This window comes from Somniosus microcephalus, chromosome 4, assembly GCF_052327205.1.
Source record: "Somniosus microcephalus isolate GS21.2 chromosome 4, FLI_Smic_1.0, whole genome shotgun sequence".
Lineage (NCBI taxonomy): Eukaryota > Metazoa > Chordata > Chondrichthyes > Squaliformes > Somniosidae > Somniosus > Somniosus microcephalus.
Window position 1 is genome coordinate 69,196,587 of NC_140990.1, and position 11,084 is coordinate 69,207,670.

General features: G+C 46.3%; 1 protein-coding gene across 1 annotated transcript in view; it reads left to right on the forward strand.

Annotated features, from left to right (window-relative positions):
- The window catches only part of LOC147119148 (uncharacterized), a 52,606-nt gene extending 47,346 nt beyond the window's left edge, over nt 1-5,260 (forward strand). The window contains exon 2 of the mRNA XM_085984041.1: nt 3,808-5,260. Coding sequence (XP_085840167.1) covers nt 3,808-4,956 — 1,149 coding nt within the window. The 3' untranslated portion in view covers nt 4,957-5,260. The remainder of the gene's footprint in view (nt 1-3,807) is intronic.
- Nucleotides 5,261-11,084: the final 5,824 nt, after the last annotated feature.

The following is an 11,084-nucleotide window of genomic DNA, read 5'->3' on the forward strand; positions in this document are numbered from 1 at the left end:
CCTTCCCGCCCGATCCCCATATCCCTCAATTCCCCATGAGTCCAAAAATCTATCTGTCTCAGCCTTGTTTATACTCAATGACTGAGCCTCCACAGCCCTCTGGGGCAGAGAATTCCAAAGATTCACCACCCTCTGAGTGAAGAAATTTCTCCTCATCTCAGTCCTAAATGGCCGACCCCTTATTCTGAGACTGTGACCCCTCGTTCTAGACTCCCCAGCCAGGGGAAACGGTCTCCCAGCATCTTCCCTGTCAAGCCCTGTAAGAATTGTAGATGTTTCAATGAGATCACCTCTCATTCTTCAAAATTCATGGGAATATAGGCTTAGTCTCCTCAATCTCTCCTCATAGGACAATCCCCCCATCCCAGGAATCAGTCTGGTGAACCTTTGTTGCTCTCCCTCTATGGCAAGTATATCCTTCCTTAGGTAAGGAGACCAAAACTGTACACAATACTTCAGGTGTGGGTCTCACCAAGGCCCTATATAATTGCGGTAAGACTTCTTTACTCTTATACTCCAATCCTCTTGTAATAAAGACTAACACACCATTTGCTTTCCTAATTGCTTGCTGCACCTGCGTGTTAAGATGAGAAATGATAAAGGCAAGAAGTCACTTGTGGGAGTGGTGTACAGGCCCCCTGACAGTAACCACACGGTAGGATGGAGTATAAAGGAAGAAATAATGGGAGCTTGTCAGAAAAGTATGGCTATAATCATGGGGGATTTTAATCTACATATAGACTGGAAAAATCAGATGGGCAAAGGTAGCCTAGATGAGGAGTTCATAGAATCTTTTTGGGATAGTTTCTTACAACAGCACGTTCTGGAACCAACCAGAGAGCAGGCTATACTAGATCTGGTATTGTGCAATGAGATAGGATTAATTAATGACTTAATAGTGAAGGTGCCCCTAGGTAGCAGCAATCATAATATGATTGAATTTTACATTCAGTTTGAGGGAGAGACGAGTGGGCCCAAGACTAGTATTTTAAACTTAAATAAGAGCAATTATGAGGGCATGAAAGCAGAGCTAGCTAAAGTGAACTGGCAAATTAGGTTAAGGGATAGGTCAATAGAGTTGCAGTGGCAGACATTTAAGGGGATATTTCAGAATACACAGAATAGATACATTCCAACGAGAAAGAAAAATTCCAAGGGGAGGACCCACCATCCGTGGTTAACTAAAAAAGTTAAAGATAGTATCAAACTTAAAGAAAAAGCATATAATTGTGCAAAGATGGGTGGCAGGTCAGAAGATTGGACAGAATATAAAAAACAGCAAAGAATGACTCAAAGATTAATAAGGAGAGAAAAATTAGAGTACCAGAGAAAGCTAGCTAGAAATATAAAAACAGATAATAAGAGTTTCTATAGATATTTAAAAAAGAAAAGATTTAACAAAGTGAGCATTGGTCCTATAGAAAGTGAGTCTGGGGAATTAATAATGGAAAATAAGGAGATGGCAGTTGAATTGAACAGGTATTTTGCATCGGTCTTCACTATAGAGGATTCAAGTAACATCCCAGAAATAGCTGTAAATCAGGAAATGGAAGGGAGGGAGGAACTCAAGAAAATTACAATCACCAGGGAAGTGGTACTGAGCAAATTGTTGGAGCTGTGGGCTGACAAGTCCCCGGGTCCTGATGGACTTCATCCTAGGGTCTTAAAAGAAGTGGCTAGTGAGATAGTTGATGCATTGGTTTTAATTTTCCAAAATTCCCTAGATTCGGGGAAGGTTCCATTAGATTGGAAAATAGCGAATGTAACTCCTTTATTCAAAAAGGGAGGGAGACAGAAAGCAGGAAACTACAGGCCAGTTAGCTTAACATCTGTCATCGGGAAGATGTTAGAAGCTATTATTAAAAACGTTATAGCAGGGCACTTGGAAAAGTTCAAAGTAATCAGGCAGAGTCAACATGGTTTTGTGAAAGGGAAATCATGTTTAACCAATTTATTGGAGTTCTTTGAGGAAGTAACATGTGCTGTGGATAAAGGGGAACCGGTGGATGTACTGTACTTAGATTTCCAGAAGGCATTTGATAAGATGCCACATCAAAGGTTATTGCGGAAAATAAAAGCTCATGGTGTAGGGAGTAACATGTTGGCATGGATAGAAGATTGGCTAGCTAATAGGAAACAGAGAGGAGGCATAAATGGGTCATTTTCTGATTGGCAAGATGGAACAAGTGGTGTGCCACAGGGATCAGTGCTGGGACCTCAACTTTTTACAATTTATATAAATGACTTGGATGAAGGGACCGAAGGCATGGTTGCTAAATTTGCTGATGACACAAAGATAGGTAGGAAAGTAAATTGTGAAGAAGACATAAGGAGTCTACAAAGGGATATAGATAGGTTAAGTGAGTGGGCAAAGATCTGGCAAATGGAGTATAATGTGGAAAAATGTGAAGTTGTTCATTTTGGCAGGAAGAATAAAAAAGAAGCATATTATCTAAATGGTGAGAGATTGCAGAGCTCTGAGATGCAGAGGGATCTGGGTGTCCTAATGCATGAATCGCAAAAGGTTAGTTTTCAGGTACAACAAGTAATCAGGAAAGCTAATAGAATGTTATTGTTTATTGCGAGGGAAACTGAATACAAAAGTAGGGAGGTTATGCTTCAGTTATACAGGGCATTGGTGAGACCACATCTGGAGTACTGTGTACAGTATTGGTCTCCTTATTTAAGGAAGGCTGTAAATGCATTGGAAGCAGTTCAGGGAAGGTTTACTAGACTAACACCTGGAATGGGCGGGTTGTCTTATGAGGGAAGGTTGGACAGGCTAGGCTTGTATCCATTGGAGTTTAGAAGAGTAAGAGGTGACTTGATTGAAACATATAAGATCCTGAGGGGTTTGGACAGGGTGGATGTGGAGAGGATGTTTCCTCTTGTGGGAGAATCTAGAACTAGGGGTCACTGTTTAAAAATAAGGGGTCGCCCATTTAAGACAGAGATGAGGAGAAATTTTTTCTCACAGAGGGTCGTGAGTACTTCAAACTCTCTTCCTCAAAGGGCGGTGGAAGCAGAGTCTTTGAATATTTTTAAGGCAGAGGTGGATAGATTCTTCATAAGCAAGGTGGTGAAACGTTATCGGGGGTAGGTGGGAATGTGGAGTATTTGGATCAGCCATGATCTTATTGAAAGGTGGAGCAGGCTCGAGGGGCCGAGTGGCCTACTCCTGCTCCTAATTTGTATGTTCGTATGTAACCTGTGCAGCAGCTGGGGCCTGAAAATCAGCTTCACTGCCCCTGGGCTGGGAAAGGGGGACATGAAGCAACATTCTCCCTCTTACCCCTTTCTACACTCCTTTTACAGGGTTTTAGAAGTGGAGCATTTACAGACAGGAAGCTCAGACCGAACATCACGTCAAGAACAGACAGAGTTGCTCGATTCATCAGGACCTGATTCAGTCGGTCCTCCAATCTGCTGGCACACCAGCGAGTTCACACTAATGAGAGACCTTTTAAATGTTCTGAGTGTGGGAAGAGCTTCAAAATCTACAAGTACCTGAAGCAACAGCAGTGGCTACACACTGGGGAGAGCCCGTTCACCGGCCCCGTGTTCCAGAAGGGATTCACTCAGTCATCCGCTCCAATGATACACCAGCAAGATCACACTAGGGAGAGACCTTTAACCCGCTCCGTGTGTGGGAAGGGATTCATTGCACCCTCCATGCTGCTCAGACACCAGCTTGTCCACACCAATGAGAGACCGTTGACCTGCTCTGTGTTTTTGAAGCGATTCTCTCATTCTGCCACCCTCCTGAGACACCAGCTTGTTCACATTAAATGTTCTGACTGTGGGAAGAGCTTTAAAAGGTCCCAGGATCTGAAGAGACACCAGCTGGAGAGAGCAGGAGAGATTCTGTTCACCTGCTCCGTGTGTGGGAAGAGATTCACTCGGTCCTCAAATCTGCTGGCACACAAGCAAGTTCACACTGGGGAGAGGCCGGTGAAACATTCTGACTGTGGGAAAAGCTTTCAAATGTTCCAGGAGCTGAAGAGACACCAGCTGGAGACAACAGGAAAGAGACCGTTCACCTCTTCCGTGTCTGGGAAGGGATTCACTCAGCCATCAAACCTGTTGAGACACCAACAATATCACACTGATGAGAGACCATTTAAATGTTCTGACTGTGGGAAGAGCTTTAAAACCTCTGGGGATCTGAAGAAACACCAGTTGGTTCACACCGATGAGAGACCATTTAAATGCTCTGACTGTGGGTTGAGCTTTAAAAGCTCCACGCATCTGAATGGACACCAGCATGTTCACACCTGGGAGAGGCCATTCACCTGCTCCGTGTGTGGGAAGGGATTCACTCGGTCATCCCACCTGCTGGAACACCAGCGAGTTCACACCGAAGAGAGACCATTTAAATGTTCTGACTGTGGGAAGAGGTTTAAAAGCTCCAGCAATTTGATGACACACCAGCGAGTTCACACTGATGAGAGACCATTTAAATGCTCTGACTGTGGTAAGAGCTTTAAAAGCTCCGGGCATCTGCATGGACACCAGCGTGTTCACACTGGGGAGAGGCCATTCATCTGCTCCGTGTGTGGGAAGGGATTCAGTCGGTCATCCCACCTGCTGGAACACCAGCGAGTTCACACTGATGAGAGACCATTTAAATGCTCTGACTGTGGTAAGAGCTTTAAAAGCTCCGGGGTGCTGAAGATACACCAGCGAGTTCACACTGGGGAGAGACCATTTAAACGTTCTGACTGTGGTAAGAGCTTTAAAAGTTCCAGGCATCTGAATGGACACCAGCGAGTTCACACCGGGGAGAGGGCGTTCACCTGCTCCATGTGTGGGAAGGGATTCACTCAGTCATCCCACCTGCTGACACACCAACGAGTTCACACTGATGAGAGACCATTTAAATGCTCTGACTGTGGTAAGAGCTTTAAAAGCTCCGGGGAGCTGAAGAGACACCAGCGAGTTCACACTGTTCTGTAGCACAGGGCCCTGTCGACAACTGGGGTGACATGAACGTGGAATGGATGAATGTTTTATAAATTTTTGCACTGCTGTTTAATCTTTCAATCTGTTGTGCTGATGATTCCCTTCGATTGACTGTTGATGGTGTTACATAGAATGTACAGCACAGAAACAGGCCATTCGGCCCAACTGGTCCATGCCGGTGATTATGCCCCACACCCACCCTACTTCAATTAACCCGATCAACATCTCCTCCCATTCCTTTCTCCCTTGTTTGGCTTCCCCATAAATCCATTTGTGCTGTTCACCTCAACTACTCCCTGTGGTAGTGAGTTCCCCATTCTCACCATTCTCTGGGTAAAGACATTTCTCCTGAATTCATTACTGGATTTATTAGTGACTATTTTAAGTTTGTGGCCTCATAAATATGATGAGATTCTGTTAAGCTGACCAGTATGTTGTGTACTTTGTCTTTTTCTGATGAATTAAACATTACTGAGCCCTTGTACGCGTGTTATGGAATGAAGTTTTTTTTAATTCGTTCATGGGATGTGGGCGTCGCTGGCAAGGCCAGCATTTATTGCCCATCCCTAATTGCCCTTGAGAAGGTGGTGGTGAGCCACCTTCTTGAACCGCTGCTGTCCGTGTGGTGAAGGTACTCCCACAGTGCTGTCAGGGAGGGAGTTCCAGGACTTTGACCCAGCGCCGATGAAGGAATGGCAATATGCTTCCAAGTCAGAATGGTGTTTGACTTGGAGTTGGTGGTCATAGAGTCATAGAGTTATGCAGCACAGAAAGAGGCCCTTCGGCCCATCGTGTCTACACCGGCCATCAAGCCCTGTCTATTCTAATCCCATTTTCCAGCACTTGGTCCGTAGCCTTGTATGCTATGGCGGTTCAAGTGCTCATCTAAATGCTTCTTGAATGTTGTGAGGGTTCCTGTCTCTACCACCCTTTCAGGCAGTGAGTTCCAGATTCCAACCACCCTCTGGGTGAAAAAGTTTTTCCTCAAATCCCCTCTAAACCTCCTGCCCCTACCTTGGAACTATGCCCCCTGGTTATTGACCCCTCTACTAAGGGGAAAAGTTCCTTTCTACCTACCCTATCTATGCCCCTCATAATTTTGTACACCTCAATCATGTCCCCCCTCAGCCTTCTCTGCTCTAAGGAAAACAACCCCAGCCTGTCCAGTCTCTCTTCATAGCTGAAGCGCTCCAGCCTAGGTAACATCCTGGTGAATCTCCTCTGCACACTCTCCAATGCAATCACATCCCTCCTATAGTGTGGTGACCAGAACTGCACACAGTATTCCAGCTGTGGCCTAACTAGCGTTTTGTACAGCTCCATCATAACCTCCCTGCTCTTATATTCTATGCCTCAGCTAATGAAGGCAAGCATCCCATATGCCTTTTTAACCACCTTATTTACCTGTCCTGCTGCCTTCAGGGATCTATGTATTCTATCAGGTGTTCCCATGTGCCTGCTGTCCTTGTCCTTATAGGTAGAAGAGGTCGCGGGAAGGGAGGTGCTGCCAAAGAAGCCTTGGCGAGTTGCTGCAGTGCATCTTGTTGATGGTACACACTGCAGCCACGGTGTGCCGGTGGTGGAGGGAGTGAATGTTTAAGGTGGCGGATGGGGTACCAATCAAGCAGGCTGCTTTGTCCTGGATGGTGTCGAGCTTCTTGAGTGTTGTTGGAGCTGCACTCATCCAGACCAGTGAAGAGTATTCCATCACACTCCTGACTTGTGCCTTGTAGATGGTGGAAAGTCTTTGGGGAGTCAGGAGGTGAGACACTCGCCGCAGAATTCCCAGCCTCTGACCTGCTCTTGTTGCCACCGTATTTATGTGTCTGATCCAGTTAAGTTTCTGGTCAATGGTGACCCCCCAGGATGTTGATGGTGGGGGATTCGGTAATGGTGATGCCATTGAATGTCAAGGGGAGGTGGTTAGATGCTCGCTTGTTGGAGATAGTCATTGCCTGGCACTTGTGTGGTGCGAATGTTACCTGCCACTTATCAGCCCAAGCCTGAATGTCGTCCAGGTCTTGTTGCATGTGGGCATGGACGGCTTCATTATCTGAGGAGTTGTGAATGGCACTGAACACTGTGCAGTCATCAGCAAACATCCCTACTTCTGACCTTATGATGGAGGGAAGGTCACTGATGAAGTAGTGGAAGATGGTTGGGCCGAGGACACTGCCCTGAGGAACTCCTGCAGCGATATCCTGGGGCTGTGATGATTGACCTCCAACCACCACAACCATCTTCCTTTGTGCTCGGTCTGACTCCAGCCAGTGGAGAGTTTCCCCCGATTGATTAGCATTGAGGTAATAGTGAGAGCAATAAGGGAAGCGAAACAGGACATTAGAAATAAATGAGCGACAAGGAAAGAAAAACTAAAGATCAAAGTAAGAAAGAGACAAACGAAGGAGATGAGAAGAAAAGAATTTGAGGAGAAAGTGAGTGATGATAAGAAACATTGAAATTTCAAAAATGAGACAGGAGAGGAGAAGATAAGTAAGAAGAAAGAAAGATCTTGACTATCGCTCCTTTCACAATTTCAGGACATCTCCAAGTGCTGTGCAGCAATTGCAGGACTTCTGAAGTGTGGTCATGTAGGAATGTAATGTAGCAGCCAATTAGAGAGAGATGTGGTTAGGAAAGGCAAGAAGAGAAGGAGCAGGAAAGGAAAATATACGGACAAAATCAGGGAGGTCGTTTTTTTTCAATTTGTTCATGGGATCTGGGTGTCGCTGGTAATGCCAGCATTTATTGCCCATCCCTAATTGCCCTTGAGAAAGTGGCGGTGAGCCGCCTTGAACCGCTGCAGTCCGTGTGGTGAAGGTACTCCCACAGTGCTGTTCGGGAGGGAGTTCCAGGACTTTGACCCAGCGACGATGAAGGATCGGCCGATATACTTCCAAGTCAGGATGGCGTGTAACATGGAGGGGAACTTGGAGATGGTGGTGTTCCCATGCGCCTGCTGCCCTTGTCCTTCTAGGTGGTAGAGGTCATAGAGTCATAACGGCAAAAAAAGGAGGCCATTCGGCCCATCGAGTCCGTGCCGGCTCTCTGTACAGCAATCCAGTCAGTCCCATTCCCCCGCTCTATCCCCGTAGTCCTGCAAGTTTATTTCCCTCAAGTGCCTATCCAGTCTCCCCTTGAAAACATTGAGTGTCTCCGCTTCCACCACTTCCGTCGGCAGCGAATTGCAGGTCCGCACCACTCGCTGCGTAAAAAAGTTTTTCCTCACATCCCCCCTGTATCTCTTGCCCAAAACCTTAAATCTGTGTCCCCTAGTCCTTGTACCATCAACTAGTGGGAACAGCCTTTCCCCGTCTAGCCTATCCAAACCCGTCATAATCTTGTACACCTCTATCAAATCACCCCGCAACCTCCTTTGCTCTAATGAAAACAAATCCAGCTTTTCCAACCTGTCCTTGTAGCTAAGATCCCCCATCCCCGGAACCATTCTGGTAAATCTCCTCTGCACCCTCTCAAGGGCCTTCACATCCTTCCTAAAGTGTGGTGACCAGAACTGGACGCAATACTCCAGTTGTGGCCTAACCAGCGCTTTATACAGTTTCAGCATAACCTCTCTACTTTTGTACTCAATATTTATGAAGCCCAAGATCCCAAATGCTTTGTTAACCACTCTCTCAATATGTCCTGCCACCTTCAGGGATCTATGCACATTAACTCCCCGGTCCCTCTGTCCCTGCACACTCTTTAAAACTGTGCCATTAAGTGTATATTGCCTCTCCCTGTTCCTTCTGCCAAAATGCATCACCTCACACTTCTCTGTATTAAATTCCATCTGCCACTTGTCTGCCCAGTCTGCTAGCCTTTCTATGTCCCGTTGCAGTCGATTGGTATGATCATCACTGTTTGCCACACCCCCAAGTTTGGTGTCATCGGCAAATTTAGAAATTCTACTCTGTATTCCAATATCCAGGTCATTTATATATATCAAAAAAAGCAGTGGTCCCAGCACTGACCCTTGGCGAACACCACTGTCGACAATCCTCCAGTTTGAAAAACAGCCATTTGTAAGAATTTGCAATAATTTACAGTTCTGAAGATTCATATTTTTGATTAAAGAATCCCTGGGCGATGTGCTTTTAAATTTCCAGGGATAAAAATGGCTGTCACCACATGGCCGAAGACAAAGGGCAATGCTTTGTTTACAAAGCAATTGAATGCTATTAGCATTTGTTTGTATATCGAGTGGATACATCTAAAGTGCAGCAGAGACTTTTGTACCTTGAATGGGAAACGTTTAACATTTGAATGGGTTTTAAATCACCCAGCACTGGACAATAGAGCAGTTGTATCTCCCTTTTGTTTCAGCCCAGGGAGCTCCGGAAGACACATTAATCCAGTCTAACCACTTTGAGTTAGCCAATCACAGCTTTCTCTTGTGTATTGGACTCTTTGGGTGGGGAATTTTGCACACAGCCCTTGCAAGGCAGAATGGCAGGGGGGAGGGGGGGCTCACCAGGTATAAAGATAGCGGCTGAGAAGCTATCTCTCTCTCTTACTTTGCTGGACCACAGGTGAGCAGGGTGTTCTGACTCCTCAGCAAAGCAACCTAGCAGGAGTTTGGGGTGGTGATTTAAGGGAATTGCTAAGATTGTTTAAATAACATTGTAGCCATTTTATCCCTCGTTTTCGCCGTCTGCAACCCCCCTGTTATATAGTTTTACAATTTTACTGTGTTCGTGTGGGATAGTTTGATATTTTGATTATAGTTTATTTTAGTTAATAAAACTTGATTTTTTTCTCTCATCCAAACTACGTGTCTGTTTTAATATCAATAATTATAAGCCCTGCAGTCAGAACTAAAGGTGGGGTAGCGATTCGAAACCGCTGTTTTAAAATTGGTTTTATTGGAATTGGTCTGAGTGCAAGCAAAGGCTGCAAGACCAGGAAAATTACTTTAAACCAGTTTAAAGGAGCCCCCAACTCTTACAATGGCGAGCCAGGCAGGACTGCAGGCCGTTTTTGATATGATAAGTGGTCTGGATCTAGAGAAAGCATCGGTTATTGTCTTTCTTGCTTTCAGTCTGTGGGCAGCCCTGCGGAAGGTAGTGGCAGTGTGTAAGCTGACCTATCGGTGTATAGGTGGCTGGGCTAGGAAGGGTGAGATGGGAGAGCAGGAGGAGTTTAAAGAGGCCAAGAATTGGGAGTCCCAGCTTGAAAAATGCCAGGCGGAGGTAGAATGCCTCAGAGAGGTGTATGAGGCCAGAGCTAGTGGTATGAGGGTGCGGGAAGAGAATGCACGCCTCACACTAGAGGTCACGAAATGCCAGGCATTTATAGAGCGCCTTGTGCAGGAAGTCACAGAGGTGAGGGACAGAGAGATGAGGCTACAAGAGGAGAATGCACACCTCACCCAAAAAGCTAGCGAGGGAGAGAGCCATGTGAGAAACGAGATAGAATTCCTAAAGTACCAAATCACTGAGGCCAGGGAAAATGAGATGAGACTGCGGGAAGAGAATGCCAGGTTTGGTGAAGCAGATCATGGCCCCTGTAGGGCAGAGATAGAAAGCCTTAACATGGCTTTAAAGGCATCAAAGGGAATGATTTGCATGATCAGCCCGAAGGCAGGTCAGCTGGATTTTACTGGCAGCCCAAGTAGAACCATCCCACAGGCAGCACCCAGAACAGTGCTGGATTGGGAATTAGAGACCCCAAGACCGCAGCCCACAGCTCCGAGTCTTGAGGAGCTCTGGCAGCGAGGAGGGGTGGACAATGGGGTGGTAGGAGATCACCAGCAGGTCCCACTAGGCAGGCAGGGACCAGGACCAGTGTACCCCCTCCAACAACGGAGGTACGGTCCGCCCGTGAGGAGTGAGCCTGAGAATAGGAATCCTCAGCCCACAGCAAGTTCGAGTTCACAGGCAAGCACTGTGGCTTGTGTGGGGGGAGGAGCCATTCATATTCAGAGTAAGCTGTTTATGCCAGGGAACAGGAAAGGAGAGTTCTGGGACCCCTGTAGAGCAGGTCCAGTAGCAGAAATCCGGGACAAGGGAGGCACACAGGGGATAGTTTTGGCCCCAGACGAAAGGCAGGTCCAAAATTCCCCATTTAAAGCCACCTGGGTGAGGGAACATGAGTTTGCTGTCCATGCAAGTTCAAGTTCA